The sequence below is a fragment of the Trichomonas vaginalis genome, chromosome IV (assembly GCF_026262505.1).
Source record: "Trichomonas vaginalis G3 chromosome IV, whole genome shotgun sequence".
Taxonomy (NCBI): Eukaryota; Parabasalia; order Trichomonadida; family Trichomonadidae; genus Trichomonas; species Trichomonas vaginalis.
Genome location: NC_067206.1, coordinates 17,898,118 through 17,913,635, shown reverse-complemented (window position 1 = coordinate 17,913,635; position 15,518 = coordinate 17,898,118). Strand labels below are relative to the sequence as shown.

At 35.1% G+C, this 15,518-nt stretch overlaps 14 protein-coding genes and 1 pseudogene across 15 annotated transcripts, besides 5 other annotated features; 8 read left to right on the top strand and 7 right to left on the bottom strand.

The window, feature by feature from the left end:
* Window positions 1–1,123: 1,123 nt before the first annotated feature.
* Window positions 1,124–1,486, top strand: TVAGG3_0117590 (uncharacterized protein; the record flags this gene model as incomplete). Its single annotated transcript, XM_001289198.2, has 1 exon — window positions 1,124–1,486. One exon carries the CDS (start codon window positions 1,124–1,126, stop codon window positions 1,484–1,486), a length of 363 nt encoding a protein of 120 aa, XP_001289199.2.
* Window positions 1,487–1,504: 18 nt separating this feature from the next.
* Window positions 1,505–1,738, top strand: TVAGG3_0117580 (serine threonine-protein phosphatase family; the record flags this gene model as incomplete). The annotated part of the gene is made up of 1 exon (XM_001290046.1): window positions 1,505–1,738. The coding sequence occupies one exon, from the start codon at window positions 1,505–1,507 to the stop codon at window positions 1,736–1,738; it is 234 nt and encodes a 77-aa protein (XP_001290047.1).
* Window positions 1,739–1,742: 4 nt separating this feature from the next.
* Window positions 1,743–2,591, bottom strand: TVAGG3_0117570 (uncharacterized protein; the record flags this gene model as incomplete). Its single annotated transcript, XM_001292358.2, has 1 exon — window positions 1,743–2,591. One exon carries the CDS (start codon window positions 2,589–2,591, stop codon window positions 1,743–1,745), a length of 849 nt encoding a protein of 282 aa, XP_001292359.2.
* A 453-nt stretch (window positions 2,592–3,044) lies between these two features.
* Window positions 3,045–15,518: part of a mobile genetic element that runs on past the window's edge.
* On the bottom strand, window positions 5,123–5,467 carry TVAGG3_0117560 (uncharacterized protein; the record flags this gene model as incomplete). Its single annotated transcript, XM_051223409.1, has 1 exon — window positions 5,123–5,467. One exon carries the CDS (start codon window positions 5,465–5,467, stop codon window positions 5,123–5,125), a length of 345 nt encoding a protein of 114 aa, XP_051108395.1.
* On the top strand, window positions 6,037–6,438 carry TVAGG3_0117550 (uncharacterized protein; the record flags this gene model as incomplete). The annotated part of the gene is made up of 1 exon (XM_051223408.1): window positions 6,037–6,438. The coding sequence occupies one exon, from the start codon at window positions 6,037–6,039 to the stop codon at window positions 6,436–6,438; it is 402 nt and encodes a 133-aa protein (XP_051108394.1).
* Window positions 6,488–6,622, top strand: TVAGG3_0117540 (uncharacterized protein; the record flags this gene model as incomplete). Its single annotated transcript, XM_001301117.2, has 1 exon — window positions 6,488–6,622. A coding segment is annotated over one exon (135 nt), but the record flags the coding sequence as incomplete, so codon positions are not given.
* Window positions 7,141–7,177: a mobile genetic element.
* Window positions 7,141–7,177: a terminal%2Cinverted (terminal inverted repeat of Banshee-A3 transposon ID:TVAGG3_0117530).
* Window positions 8,354–8,391: a mobile genetic element.
* Window positions 8,354–8,391: a terminal%2Cinverted (terminal inverted repeat of Banshee-A3 transposon ID:TVAGG3_0117520).
* TVAGG3_0117510 (uncharacterized protein) lies at window positions 8,528–9,244 on the top strand (the record flags this gene model as incomplete). The annotated part of the gene is made up of 1 exon (XM_051223407.1): window positions 8,528–9,244. One exon carries the CDS (start codon window positions 8,528–8,530, stop codon window positions 9,242–9,244), a length of 717 nt encoding a protein of 238 aa, XP_051108393.1.
* On the top strand, window positions 9,814–10,665 carry TVAGG3_0117500 (DNA/RNA polymerases family; the record flags this gene model as incomplete). Its single annotated transcript, XM_051223406.1, has 1 exon — window positions 9,814–10,665. The coding sequence occupies one exon, from the start codon at window positions 9,814–9,816 to the stop codon at window positions 10,663–10,665; it is 852 nt and encodes a 283-aa protein (XP_051108392.1).
* On the top strand, window positions 10,699–10,956 carry TVAGG3_0117490 (uncharacterized protein; the record flags this gene model as incomplete). Its single annotated transcript, XM_001279733.2, has 1 exon — window positions 10,699–10,956. The coding sequence occupies one exon, from the start codon at window positions 10,699–10,701 to the stop codon at window positions 10,954–10,956; it is 258 nt and encodes an 85-aa protein (XP_001279734.2).
* On the bottom strand, window positions 11,006–12,316 carry TVAGG3_0117480 (annotated as a pseudogene). The gene has a single exon. A coding segment is annotated over exon 1 (1,311 nt).
* TVAGG3_0117470 (uncharacterized protein) lies at window positions 12,365–12,598 on the bottom strand (the record flags this gene model as incomplete). The annotated part of the gene is made up of 1 exon (XM_001301120.2): window positions 12,365–12,598. The coding sequence occupies one exon, from the start codon at window positions 12,596–12,598 to the stop codon at window positions 12,365–12,367; it is 234 nt and encodes a 77-aa protein (XP_001301121.2).
* On the bottom strand, window positions 12,625–12,999 carry TVAGG3_0117460 (uncharacterized protein; the record flags this gene model as incomplete). Its single annotated transcript, XM_051223405.1, has 1 exon — window positions 12,625–12,999. The coding sequence occupies one exon, from the start codon at window positions 12,997–12,999 to the stop codon at window positions 12,625–12,627; it is 375 nt and encodes a 124-aa protein (XP_051108391.1).
* On the top strand, window positions 13,224–13,808 carry TVAGG3_0117450 (uncharacterized protein; the record flags this gene model as incomplete). The annotated part of the gene is made up of 1 exon (XM_051223404.1): window positions 13,224–13,808. The coding sequence occupies one exon, from the start codon at window positions 13,224–13,226 to the stop codon at window positions 13,806–13,808; it is 585 nt and encodes a 194-aa protein (XP_051108390.1).
* On the bottom strand, window positions 13,837–14,037 carry TVAGG3_0117440 (uncharacterized protein; the record flags this gene model as incomplete). Its single annotated transcript, XM_051223403.1, has 1 exon — window positions 13,837–14,037. One exon carries the CDS (start codon window positions 14,035–14,037, stop codon window positions 13,837–13,839), a length of 201 nt encoding a protein of 66 aa, XP_051108389.1.
* Window positions 14,501–15,478, bottom strand: TVAGG3_0117430 (protein of unknown function, DUF4106 family; the record flags this gene model as incomplete). Its single annotated transcript, XM_001301121.2, has 1 exon — window positions 14,501–15,478. One exon carries the CDS (start codon window positions 15,476–15,478, stop codon window positions 14,501–14,503), a length of 978 nt encoding a protein of 325 aa, XP_001301122.2.

Below are 15,518 nucleotides of genomic sequence, written 5' to 3'. Positions count from 1 at the left end.
GACCAGCCGGTGACAAAACCAAAACCGTTGTTATTTACATCATATTAATGTTGTCACTTTTTAAATGTCACTTTTTGTGTTACTTTTCACAAATTATATATGTTTTCATGTTTTGTCACTTTTCTGTTACTTTTCGGGTAAAAACATTTTTATTATTATATATAACTGAATTTTACAAAACCTCCGTTACCGTTCTTTGGAAATAAGAGTAGATGTAAAGATATTATATTGAGAGAACTTAAGAAACTACCGAATGGTCTAACATTTGTAGATTTGTTCGGTGGAAGTTTCTATATATTCCATTTGTGCCATACAATATTCCCAGACTCAAAGATTATATGCAATGACTTCGACAACTATATGGACCGTCTCAAACATATTCCAGACACAAACAATATATTGAAAGAGTTAAAAGAAAAGATACCTATAGGTAAGATGGAACGTATACCATTAGATAAGAAAAATATTGTGAGAGAGGTTTTGAAAAAAGCAGAATATATAGACTGGGATAGTATATCTGCTAGACTATTATATAGTGGTTCTATAAGAGTTCATGACATTGAAACACTTATGTCAAAAGTTTTATATCTTAACTATACAAATGTTTTCAAAGAGGACATAGAAAAATATATTGAGTGTATAGAGTTTGTGAGATGTCATTGGACAGAGTTGTATGAAAAATATAAAGACAAGGAAAATGTTTTCTTTATAGTGGACCCGCCGTTCTATAACACATGGGATTTTCAATACCAAGTAGACTGGACTTTGCGAGACTCTTTAGAAACTTTAGACGTTATACATAACCATCCATGCTTTTACTTTACATCCGATAAAAGTGGTTTGGAAACCGTTATGAGATGGTTAGAGGACATACATGACTATGAGTTTATATATGACAAGATAGAATATGAGAGAGGTCCTATAAACTGGAGAAAGTGTCACAATAAAGAAATTTTATTAGTAAGTAAATGTGGTTTGAAATAGGACTACTTGTTTTAGGTTTTTTCCATTGTGTCATTTATTTATTTGACGTGGTAGAAAAGTACAGAGAATATGAAGATGAACCAATGCCTGCAAATGTTCAGCATATGTACTCGTAAGAGATATTTTTATCTAATATTAAATGGACGCACAGAACTTAGCGAATGCACAGCAACCTGGACAACCAAACCCAGAGAATATTCCAAATGAAGTTAGAATACAAACTGCAATGGCAAACTATGGTCAAGTGCCAACAGATGTACAAATGCAAACTGCCATGTCAAATGACGCTGCGTTAGGTTTTCCACCATGGTATGCAAATATGAGATGGAAAGAGTTTTATACAAACCCTGAAGTGGGATATAAACAACTTTATGCAGATGACGCGAACACAGGAGTTGACCCAGAATATGTTTTCTACCAGAGGAGAAACAGAATGTATGAGCTCCAGTTAAAGAATGCTATGGAACTCAACAGGAAACGTAAGAGACTAGGCGGACATTAGATTTTTACATATAGTAAAATGGGTTTCTTCAGTAAGATAGGAAACTTCTTTCGAAATGTTGGAAGAGGTATATGGAATGGAATAAAATCTGTCGGAAGAGGAGTATGGAACGGTGTCAAAAATATTGGTAAAAGAGTAGGTCAGTTTGTTGGTATTATACCTAAAGACCCTGAACCAGAAGAACAAGCTCCTGTAATACAACAGCCTGAACCTGCACCACAGTCAAGTTGGCAACCACAACCGGTATATTAAAAAGTTATATTTTTATCGTTCGATAGTAGTCGTATATGAAACTAAGTTCTAAGTAAAACGCATGGTATAATGAAATTATTCTTTTTCTTCCATCTGTAGTAAACCATACTTGAAAGTCTGAAATACTTCCACTTGGTGGTTCGTATAACTTTGTAGGTTTTTCATAAAAGTCATTTGCCAAGCATAAGAAAGAGTTTTGGGCGCCAGAAAATGAAGCATGAACAATAATAGCATCTGGGTCGAAAACATCTTTAAATAAATATGGTTCATCTCTTGCATATCGACTGTAGATATTTGCTAAAGGAGGTTCAACTTTCTGATTTAACATTCTTTGCAAATAATACCATGACATTGCAGTGAATTCTGTATATATTTGTTCGTCTTTATTTGGATTGTCTTCGTAGATTTGAAATGACACTTGTGAATTTTGTTTGTCATATACAATTCTCACATAAAGTGTGCTATCGGTATTCGCATATTCATCAGCATATTTTGCATAACATGAATTTATTTTATCTTCTATATTTTTTAATGCAGCCTGTAGAGAAGATGAGAGGTCAACTTGTATTAGCTCAATTTCTTCCCACATTTTTCGTTGCCCTTCAGATGTATAATCTATATGAAACCTTACAATAAATGGAAAACTTTTATCTTCTACAGACACAAACTTTATTCTTCGAAAGCCAATAGCTTTTGTGACAGATGGGTCTCTTAACCATCTTAATGGGTAGTCAAAACGATAGCCTTCATGCTTTATAGTATCTAAGTCAAACTTTTGACCGACATTAGTAAAAAGTTCATCTAATGGTTTAGTTGTAGCAACTCTAGAATTTTCTTTTTCTATTGGAAGCATATTTTATCTATAATAAAAATGTCAAATGAAACAGCGTCTATGAGAGAAATACAACACAACCGACAACTCATTATGCAAGCTCTAAATAAGAACACAACAAACTTTTCAAACTATTCTAAGATATCTGAGTCATTGAAAGGGAGTGACTTAAAACTGACATTAAACCCAATGACAGACGAGTTTCTATTTCAAGACAACAAGAACCATACTGTCTGTGTAAATCCAACAAAAGGAACTTTAAACGAGAAACCTATAGATGAACTTCTTTTGAAAGCAGATATTGACAACAAAGCTGACAAAGAATATGTAGACGATGCAATAGCAAAAGAAGAAGAAAGAGCTAACAATGCTTATGCAATAAAAGAACATACTCATCCTGAACTAGCAGACAAAACATATGTTGACAATAAAATGTCAAGTGAAGTGACAAGAGCTGAAAACGAATATTCTAAAAAGACTCATATACATTATATTAACCAAATACCAAGTCTTAAGGAAACATTAGAGACAAAAGCAAATAAGACTCATACACATTCTATATCTGATATTACAAACTTACAAGAAACCTTAAACAGGAAAAGTGCCGTTGGACATACACATACCATTGCAAATATTACAAACTTACAAGAAACCTTAAACAGGAAAAGTGCCGTTGGACATACACATTCTATATCTGAAATAACAGACTTAAACGTTAGCCTTGAAAATAAAGCAGATAAAACATATGTCAATGAAATATACCAAAGTTTGATAGGAACAAAAAATATTGAAACTATTGTTGGTGACTTTTCTGTCAATGAAGAAAATAAATATTTTAGATGGCAGTTGGTACAGTCCTTAAAAAATGGTACACTGCATAAACTCATTCCGAAAAATAACAATGAAATGTATGTAAGCTATAAAAAGAATGATGGTACACAAGTTAAAGTTCCATTAGACAACAACTGCTACTTAAACTTATATGGAGACGAACAAAAGAAATATTTAAGAGTTTATGAAATGGCAGATATGACATTGCCTGACCCAGCTCCAGCACCACATTATTATGACTATGGAGATGACGACAGAACACCACATGTAGATGAACAAAAGCTAACATTATATTTAGATTATTATAGATATAAAAGATATAATGCAATAGAAAAAACGAGAATAGTATATTATTATACAGATGACAGAAATAAATATTATAGTCAAGATTTTACCTACCCTGAAAACATAAGATTATATTATAAAAAATATTCTGACACAAACCAGAAGAAACCAGAAATAGTTGCACTATATTTTAAGTTCAAAAGAGACAATCCTATAATATCTCATATGTTTGATTTACTGAACCCAGTAGGTTCTATTTATACATCTATGGATGCAAGAGGTCCTCAAGTAATGTTTGGTGTTGGTGCATGGGAACAAATAGTCGACAGGTTTTTGTATTGTGCAAACTCTTCAAAGGAAACAGGTGGAAGTAAAACGATTTCAGGTGAAAATTTACCTGCACACAGTCATTACATAGATTTAAGTACATCTCAAGCAGGTTGGCATAAGCATAGATATTGGGATTGGTCAGGAATGACAAAAGGTAAAGGATATGATGTTAAAGACGACGTTAAGTTTGCTATAAATTGTTACTGGAGTGACACTCAGGGAGAAGGAAACCATACACATTTCGTTTCAGGATATACACAAACAACAGGACAAAGTAAAGAATACATGCCACCTTACATGACAGTTTACGCATGGTATAGAATTGCTTAGTCGTCATTTTCAACTTCTTTAGCATATTCGTCAGGAGTTGTCTTATATTTGTTAGGAACTGTCTTTGAAAGTATACTAGTCATGTGATTTTATCCCAAGCATATGGGGATTCTAAATTTTTGTCCCTATCGTTATCCCAATTGAATTTTTTTTGGAATTTAAAAATTTTTTTTCTCCATGTAAACTTAAATTTTAATTTTTACCACTAAAATGCAATATTTCAACAAATTAATGAGTAATAATATTTTAATTTATAATAAATATTATAAATCTCCTCAATTTAATGTAATTATTGTATTAATTTTTGTTGAAAATATAAAATCTTCAAGTAAATGATGTGAATTTAATATTTTTAGAATGTTGTTTAATTGTACTATATTATGCATGTAAAATTTTGTTACAATACATTTTATATGGGATCCCCATTGCCCAATTGAGAGAAAATTGAGAGGTGGGATTGGGCTAGCCCAATTCAAAATATCCCAGGTGGAAATAAAAAAATTAACAATTCAACATAAAAAAGCATCTTAAATAATAATGATAAAAAGAAATTTTGTATGAATTTCAATCAAATTTGTTTTTATTCAACTTAAGAAATCACTTCATTAATGAAAGAAGTCGGGTTCACAACATATCCCGATCTTGAAACGAAACAACATGTTTTTTTGATGCCCTAAACGGGGGGTCGCCAGCAAAAAAAAAGATGTCAAAATTTATCCCAAAAATTTAAAAAAAATCGAAGAAAGTGCATCCCAGGGATTATAAAATTTAAGTTTTCACATCTCTAGTATACCACCTTGAACTTTGACAAGTTTGAAACGAGGTCTGACAATAGTAGTTTTATCTTCTGCTTGCAGTCTGTACATTTTGCCATGTTTGCCTAAAACTTCATAATATTCTCTTGTATACTTTCTTCTATTTTTACGAACACAAATGTGAGTACCTGTTGAGTTCCCATTGTTGTCATAGTCAATAGTATTTTCATATGGGTCGCGTTCAGGTATTTCTATTTTTACTTTGTCACCTTTCTGAAGTTTGAAGCCCGGCATTCTTTCTTGTTTGTCTCTTTTGACTAAATTATTAAATATATAGTCTTTCTCTAAGTCAGGGTTGTTTTTCATTTCTTCGGGGGAGTGGTTTCACAAACCTTTTTGTTTACGGTTATTGTAAATATTTAAAACTTGTCTCATCTTTGCCTGGGAGAAGTGTCTATATTTGTCGTCATATGACATTTCATTTGCTTCACCACCTTGTGGTTGGTTTAAGTCTCTTAACATTTTTATACAACCGTCAATGACACCAAGAGCAGAATGGTTTTGGTCGACAATGAAATATTGGTTTACATTTTTTGAATGCAGATAGTTTTTTACATCATCTGATTTGAAAGAACTTTCACAGTCAGATGTCAGTTTTGTTGGATGGTATTTGTCAACGAATATTGTCAAAGCAGTTTTCACATCTAAAATATTTTTGGACCATAATGGTATGGCTTCACAGTATCTTGTGTTTTGACCAACAAATATTAACCAGTATGGTGGTCCATCTGTTCTAACTCTCGGAATGTTTTCCAAGATATCCATAAACCAAGCATTTGGTGTTGAACTAAAGATTTTTATCATGAGTGCTTTCTTTGTCGCTTTAGAAACATAGGGGTCCTTGTTCGGATTCGTCATTTTTTACCCTATAAGAAATGGGTTTATTTGGCGCATTAGCAGGAGTCGCATCTAGATTTTTGCCCGCAGTGGGAACAATAGCCAGAGGTGCATTTGGAGTTGGAAGGAAGATTTTGAGTACATTAGGTATACTTAAAGAGAAAGCACAACCTATTATACAAAATGTACAGAAAGGTTGGGATGTAGCACGAGATGCAACAAATCGTATTCCAAATCCTGAAACAAGAGGAAAAGTTCAAGGATGGATGGACAATGTAGGAAGACAAGCAGGAAACTATTATAACAAAGCAAATGACTACTATAACCAAGCAGGACACTATATGGACCAAGGTGAAAGATTCTTTAACAGAGGATATAACCATGCACAACAGTGGGTAAACAATAACCAACCTCAACCGCCTCAAACCTGGGGAATGTAAAGTTTTTTATTGAGATGAAATGAACAATGCAGCATTGAGACAAATGAGTTCAAGATGGATTTGTCGGCTTCCAGCATTTAAACCGATACCATATAGTCAGGCTCAGCATGTGAAACTGAATGATATTATTAAAGGAACCATCCCACCTCCACAACAACAACCAGTTGAAAACAAACCAAACTAAAATTTTTTACTGAGATGAAATGACCGAAGAAGTTGAAACGGTAGATTTGACACCACAAACAAAAAGTTCAGAACCATTGTCAAAACCTGTCAAAGAACTTACAGATGAAGAGAAAAATTCAATAATAGAAAGTGCCAGGTCTGGAAATACAAACCCTAACTATAAAGTCACTTTTCATAGAAATGGAACGGCTAGTATCTCAAAAAAGAAACAGACTCTCACAAATAAAATATTGAAGTCTGAAGGAGCTTTCGAGACAACAGATGGAAAAGTTTACTTCACTGACCAACAGTTCATTATAGAACATCTCATTGACTTAGAGTCGAAATATTCTAAACTTTACAACAAACACAAAAAGTTGAAAGGAAAACAAAAACAAATGGCATATGATATTTATGAAGATGTTGACGACACAACTGTTCCTGCAAGTGAAGTAAAGTCAGAGGAACCGAAAAGTGACGAAAAACCGATAGAAGAAGAAAAATCAAAAACTGAAGATAAACAAAAACCAAAGTTTGTAATAAACAGAAATTCATCAAAAGTGACAGCTCTCAATTTTTTGACATTTGTAAATTCTAAATTGAATGAGAAAAATGAAATAATACTAAGCATAATACAATATTCTAGATTTAATTATAATTAGGAAAAAGTTAGTTTTGAGAGTACTTTTCATAGGCATATAGAATGAAATCTTCTGAAAAATAATATCACATAAACTCATATTATTTTCTAATATATAACTATTTTATATAAAAATCAAATTCAATGATCTTAAAAGCGAAGGATAAACCTCAAAATTTACGAATATAATGAGTGGGAATATAATGCTTATCTATCATAAAACCATATGAAATATCAATTTTTGCTTTACGCCTAATTTTTGACGACAATTAGCAAAAAATGTTAAATGTTAACACTCAGTCCATTTGAATATGAAAAATAAAATTGACTTTGATTAAATGTTTTTATTTATCATGCAATTCTTCTTGCGACCAAAGATTTGAATAAAATTTCAAAAAATAAGATAGCTTAAAAAATAATATACGGTAGTGTTTACTAATAGATGAATAGTATATAAATTCTATTAAAATGGATTTGATCCAAAAAATATAAAACCAAAAATAATTGTTATAATTTAAATGAAGAAGTAATTTAAAACGATTTAATTTATGATCAAATTTTATATATTTTTTGGATCAAATCCATTTTAATAGAATTTATATACTATTCATCTATTAGTAAACACTACCGTATATTATTTTTTAAGCTATCTTATTTTTTGAAATTTTATTCAAATCTTTGGTCGCAAGAAGAATTGCATGATAAATAAAAACATTTAATCAAAGTCAATTTTATTTTTCATATTCAAATGGACTGAGTGTTAACATTTAACATTTTTTGCTAATTGTCGTCAAAAATTAGGCGTAAAGCAAAAATTGATATTTCATATGGTTTTATGATAGATAAGCATTATATTCCCACTCATTATATTCGTAAATTTTGAGGTTTATCCTTCGCTTTTAAGATCATTGAATTTGATTTTTATATAAAATAGTTATATATTAGAAAATAATATGAGTTTATGTGATATTATTTTTCAGAAGATTTTGTGTTCTTCTTCAAAATTTTATTTTTTTATTAAAAAGAATCTTTACAAAATATACATTTACTTTAATTAATATTTAAAAACGTGCTCTATCAAAAGTTCCAAAAATTCAATATTTTAGCTTTTCTGAGGTGTCACTTTTGATGAATTTCTGTTTACAACAAGTTTAGTTTCCAAACTAAACCAAGTCAACCTTCATTAGCTGGTATGGGTTGGCGTCAAAGACTTATGGCAGCAGGTGGTTATGTAAAGTAAAGAAAAAATATTTTTTTATTTTTATAAAAATGCCCCCATATAGAATGGACAGAAAGTCTGCTAGAATAAAAGCAGAGTTACAAAGATATGGTTGGAGAGTTTCGAAGAAGTTTAAATATAGGAAAGGAAGACCCATAAAAGTCTATGACAAATTGTCTGGTCTTAGCTACGAAATGGATTTGGAAACAGCACGTGCCAATTATCCAAACAGACTGGAGAGGTTAGAAGAAGAACGTCTTATGGACATGCCTTTCGATGTTAGTGAACCTCAAGTTGAAGGACACGACGGCTTTGCCAGATTCTACTGGAAACATGACGAACAATTGCATCCTTTGAGAAGGAAAAAAGGAAAAGGTGAAGACGCACATGCTCCCATGGAAAGAACAAGATATGCATATGAAAAGTATCGTGAAGTTAGAAGTCAAATTACATCTGGTCGAACCTTTACAGTAAACTTTGACGAAGGAAAGAACAAAGAAGGCTTCATGGGTGTACTTGCTGCCATACAAGACGGAAATAAGAAAGGACACAATCTCAGATTGACCATAACAGATTTGGATGGTCACATTTACTATGCACATGGCAATGAACAAACAGCCGCAAAACTTCTTGACGCTTTCAAGACTACAAAGAGAGAACAAATGGTTGACTCCGACTCAGACATTTTGAATGCAATTGAAGGAATTGCAAGTGTCAAGTTCGAATGGTACCAACCTAACCCTCAAGCAGTCAAACAACATGCTGGATACTTCCCTTCATAAATAAGTCTGACATTGACTTGACAAGGTATGGAATTTACAATTCAATTGAAACAATTGTCAATGAACCTTGCATTCTTACATGTCTCAGGAACTCTGGTCTTGTTACAGATGAGAAGATGAAGTATCTTGAGTCATGTGTGAAGACAAGGTACATTCTCAGAGGTCAATTGGCAAAAATTGCACCGTTGGCAAATGTCAATATCCGAGTCAACATACCTACAGCTAAAGGTTCTTCACATGACGACTATGTTGTTGACAAAGACTTACCATGGTTGAAGATTGTAATTGTCCACAACCACTTCATGTTGAACGAAAGTCTTACAAACCCATTCTTTGGTAAAAGTAAGTGCAACATTGTCAGAGCTGTAAACATTCTTTTCGAGAAAGGTTTGTTGGAACCAATTCCAGATGACAAGCTGACAGAAACTTTTGTACCAAAAGACGAAACAAACTTTTCATTGTTAGCAAGACCAAAAGTTGTTCCAGACAAAGTTCTAGTACAAAAGAAGTACACAGTTCCACAAGGGGTTGGTATGTTCGGATACCAACCTGAACCAGAAGAACTTCCAATGAGGTTGCAAGAACTTCAAGATGCTATAAACAAACTTCCATTGAGACATCCAATTGACGTCAAATTGTATTGGAGAGCATCTGAGTTAGGTCAGAAGGTTTTATATGAAACAGGTTGCTTCGACGATGTTTATGAGATAACAGGAGAAGTTTCTCAGAAGATAAGAGACTCACTTGAATTTCCACAAACTGGACCAATTGGTTGCGACAAGTTCGACTCAGATGAAAAGATATACTATGTCGACCTTAACGCTGCATACATGAGGTTTGTCCAATATATTCCGACTGGAATTCCAAACGAAGATGGTGAGTTCCCGGGAAGGAACTATACAGTTGGAAAAGTCATACAACAACTGTATGATATTAGGAAAGCTTCAAACCCCAAACTTGCAATGACACTCAAATTGCTTATGAATTCGACATGGGGATATTCCATTAAGAAACCTCAAGAGATGAAGAGTAAACATTATGAGAAGGTCGACAACTTTGTTGAAAGGTTTTCTCCTTTTGTTTTGAAGTACGAATTCACTCAAGGTCAAAGTGGCTTAGTAACCACATTAAAACCTATTGTCGAACATTGGTCTTACCCTCAGTTCGCAAAGGCAGTCCTTGACAACTACAACAAATTCTTCTCCGAAGTCAAATCGAAAGTCAAGGTTTACTATGAGAACATTGACGCACTCATGACGAACGAAGAAGGCTATAACAAACTCATTGAAATGGGAATGGTCGGTGAAAAGATGGGTCAATTCAAATTGGACAAAATTTTCACCGAAGTTCATGTCCTCTCCAAGCGTAAGTACTGGGGTGTTAAAGAAGATGGTGAAATAGTTAAACATTGCATGAAATAAAAAATTTATTTTTTAAAAAGTGACATTTTTTTAATGGCGTACATCCCTGAGCGCTTCGTCCAGTTCAACCAAATGTTGGTCTCGGACCCAGGCAAGAGATATTCCAAGCCCGAGCTCGACCGTCTCTTCAAAGAATGGATTGAAGACTACAGAGGAGACGAGTGGTTGACAATTGAATTTGCTCGGGCTTGGAATTGCTACAGAAGGGTCTTAGACGTGGACCCAAGACTCACGTACAGAGGTTGGGATGTGGTCTTCACATTCCAAAATTGGTACGAATACCAAAAATAAAAACTTAAATTTACTTGGGGTTTCCCCCTAAAATAAATTTTTTTTACTCTTAGAACCACTCGAGGTTCTCCTTACGGTTGTTGAGCTTGTCACCGTCAATGTGTCTGACCTTCGTCTTCTTGTCTGGATTTGGAACCCATTGAATTGCGACAAGCTTGCCCATGGAGATTGAACCGCGATTCCGAAGGTTAAGGTTCAAGTGTCCCAAGTTGTTGAGGACTGGGGTAAGAACCTTGCCTGTCTCCTTGTTGCGGATTTGGTATGGGTAGGGTTGGGAAATTTCGTAACCGTCATCGGCAACAAGGGTTGCCCATGTAGCGGCTTCAGGAACTTCTTCTTCTTCCTCTTCTTCGTGTTTCTTTTCTTCCTCTTCTTCCTCGACAATTCCTTCTTCAATTTGGTACTCACGAAGTACGGTGTTGCATGTTCTGTCCTTTCCGAGTACCTTCCAGATGGCGTCTATCTCTTCGAAGAAACGGTAGATGAGTCTGGCAAGGTCTCGGTTCTCTCTCTCGTAATTGCGCAAGGTTTCCGCGAAATCGTTCAGGCATTTCTCATTGGAAGCTTGGTTCATGAGGACATCGGCTTTGAGATTGGTCATCTCTGTCATAAGACTACTTTGGAGAGTCTTAATGGTGTTTGTCAGATGAGCTTTCAATTCAATTTGAATTTGAATTGGGCGCTTGTCTGGCAACCTTGAAAGGACATCTCCATTGAGTTTGGCTTCGGTGCTTGTTCGGACATCGAAAAAATGAAGTGGTTTGAGAATGACGGTTTTACTTCAAAAAGCTGGTTATGACAGTTAAGTCATACAACAAGTTTAAAATAATATCTTGCTCTTCTTCTGAACGTTTGTTGTCTCTTCCGATAAAAGTTTCGAACATGAGAACCAAAAAACGTTTTTTGAGGAACCGAAAGAGTTCAGGCAAATTTTCATATTCTGGATATGTTGGGAGCAGTTCAAAACATCTGAGCTGACTTTCGGACAAAATTGGGACAATGTCAGAAAATTCATCTTTGGTCGGACTGCTTGAAGGTAAGTCCCTTACATGTAAGTAGCTCTGGTAAAGTCTTCTCATTTCTGCTAACTTTTGGAGTATAGCTTCGTAGTTTAGAAGTTTCAATTTTAATTGTCTTATTCCACTCTTTACTTCTAAACGGTAAGTATCCATGAGGTCAAGAGTAGCTTTGGTAGCTTTAAGTGGAGCTATCTCTTCTTGACTTGTGCAATTTTGGTTGCAATTGTGGTTTGAGCTCCTTCAAGTTCGCCGTCTATGTCGTTCTCAACGCCTTCAACCATGGCTTGAAACTCTTCATCGGTCCATTGAGATTGGTGTGGGACGAATTTAACTTGCTTCATTCAAAAAATGAAAAAAATGCTTTTACTCAAAACGTGCCATGTATATGGCTATAAGTGCTTATAGACTTCTTCTTCACATGAGTCTTGGCAACTTGAGAGTTCTTGTTGGAGTTGGGTCTGGAATTTCAATTCTCTCTCGAGCGCGCATTCCCCACTGTCCTTCTTGCCACCATAAACTGTGTATTGACCGAACTTGCATTTACAGGAAGACCGGTCAATACAAGGTTCACAGTTGAAATAGTTGTACTCATACCTGGTGAGTACGAGTGTGAGTAAAAACATAAAAAAAGTGAGTTAAAATGAGATGTTTACTGAACTGGCTGAATGTCGCCTTCACAGGTTATGTAGAACGGCTGACCAGAGAAGTGAAGGAGAGACTGAATTGCCAATTTCATATGGGGTAGGGGGTTCTCCTTGTTTGGTATTTTTATCCAAGGACGTTTGTTTAGGAACTTAACAAGAGCTTCTCTTTTGGCGTCCTTTATGCCATCGTAGGCTGTCCCGTCTGGTATTTGAATTGGAATTCCAGTCGAAGTCTCGAGCTGAAGTGTAGACCTTCCAGAAATAGTGATGAACTTGACCTTGGGCTTCATTACCTTGCGCAAGTAGTCTTTTACGCAGTCGTTAATTTCAATGAGGTAAATTGCCTCGTCAAGTCTTTCTTGCATTCCAAGTTCTTCCATCCGACAGGAAAATATTTTCCCGACAAAGGGAAAAATTTTTCCTTCCGACAGGAAGAACTCTTCCAGTTGTCCGTCCGTAAACCATTCAAATTTTCGAAAATTGAGAACTTTTTGGTCGAACTTCAGAAAAAGTTTTTCCTTCCGACAGAAAAAGTTTTTCCTTCCGACAGAAAAGTTCTTCCATCCGACAGGAAAAATTTTTCCTTCCGACAGGACACAAACGGATGACTGACGTTCCTCTTCCTGAATGCCTTCCAAAGCCAGAAGAACCGAAAGCTGCAGAACCACAACAGTCTCCTCAGCAACCTCAGTTCCAGCAAGTACCTCCGAATTACTACCAATTTCCACCTCAAGGTTACTACCCACCACAAGGCTTCCCGAACTACCCTCCTCAGCCTATGCCTTACTTCCCCAACCCTTGGTTGTTCCAGCAAGCTCCACCCCAGCAATTCCAATTCCAATCTCAATCGAAGAGAGACCAAGACTTCGAAGAAGGTCTGAACCGCTTACGCAAAGAGTATGCTACAGCTCCAATGGAAGACGACAGGCTTTCAGTCTCTTCCCTCAAATCGACCGATTCGACTCGTACCACAGATTCGGTTCGTGACCGTGAAGACTACCTCAAGCAGTCTGAGAGACTCTTCATCCTACAACCATTTACAGTTGGAGCTCTCAAGAACATGCGCAATTACGAAGGTCAGACACCAGCTGGAGACCGCAAAACAGACGTACTCGCAAGAGCCGTCCAGCTCGTCAAAACAAAGACGGAGATAGTCGACTTCATACTTGCAGCTTGCCCTTACAAGTAAAAAAATAAACAATTACGAATTAAACTTTTTACTCTTTCTTTTCTGAGTTGTTTAGAGCTGGTTTCTCTTGTAGAAACCTTTCGTACTCTTCCATGGTCATGTAATTGCGAATTTGGTACGCAATTCCAGGTTCGTTGTTTTTGAACCTGATGTATGTAACGCTTCCATCCTCCTCAGGGAAGTAAGCTGCTAACATCTGACCAAGTTTTCTCGGTGACTCGGAGCTCATAAAAATGTCACTTTTTAAACGTTAAGTTTTTAGTCTTAATTTACCCTTTGTTTGTCAAGGTAGTATTGGAGTGCAATTTCTCCAAATTCTCTGTGTCGGAGTTCTTCAGCATTTTCCAAGGTGTACCTGGAGAACTCAAAGAAGTTGTCAAGAACATACTGCCATGCTGCTCTTCTGAGTTCGTCGGTATTTTGGAAGTGTTGCACCTTCGAGTCTTCGGACATGAAAAAAATGACACTTTTTCTATTAAACCGTTTTGGCATTTCTCATGAGTGAGTATAGTTCTGCCGAACCATTGGAAGAGAAGAAGTACCTTGCTGGCAAAAGACAAAAATAGTTGCCTTAGTTGTCATTGCAATTGTACTCGTAATTGAATTCATTGTACTTCTCTTCACGTACATAAAACTCAGCGGTATTTGCTTTAAGAAGCTACCATCTTACTAAGACTAAACACTTAGATTTTTCAAGCTTGACTTTTTACAATTTGAACTTTGTTTGCGTAGATATGAATTCTGAAAGAAGTATGAGGGTCTTGTATGACTTTGTACTTCTCCCATAGTTCATGTCTGTCAAACTTACCTGCCATGGACTCTTTCATAAGTTCCATGAAATCGTCTTCGGACAATCCGGGGAAAAGTATTATGTCAGTAAGTATTCTTTTAACATCCTTACTTAAACTCTTTGCTGTCTGTACACAAATGACAACTGAGATGTTAAAGTGTCTGAGCTTCTTAAGAATTCGACACATATCTTGTTCTCTGTTCTTTAACAAAGGATGAGAGGCGAAATCATCTAAGATAAGAAGACATCTATGAGGGTAAGTCTTCCAATCGTAAGATTGCAATTTCTTCGAAATGTATTCTATCTCTTTCTGTTTGTTTCTGAAGTGTTTCTTCTCTAATATTCTCTGCATTTCCTCATTTGGGTCTTTAAACTTAGAATTTATATACTCATTTATAGCATTATACTTCAAAACTCTTCTTTGGTACTTCTTTATCCAATCTAACAACTCAGTATCCTTTATACATACTAACTTAGACTTCTTTATAATATCTTTGAACGAATTGACGGTTTGGTCAAATTGACCAGAAGTCGAACAAATAACAACTAACTCATAGAATGGGTTCTTCTCATCTAGTTCTTGTTGTTGTGCAGCCATTTTAAGATAAGTGAAAGTCTTACCCGACCCAGGTGGTGCAATTAGACCTGTTATACCATTCTGAGCAAATAAGAACTTGTCATGTATAGGCTTTATCTGAGCATTTTCTAACTTCCTCTTGTTCTTGTTTAAAACATTCTCAAATTTCTTGTCAATGTCAGCAAACTTTTTTTCTAACATATTTTTAGAAAAATTAAAATTTTTATCTTTTAGAAAATGTCTAGCGATTTCGCTATCTATATTCGAGACAAACTTTTTGACAGCAAAACATCTGTCGACCATAAAATCTTACATAGTGTAAACAAGAAAGGTGAATTTGTTC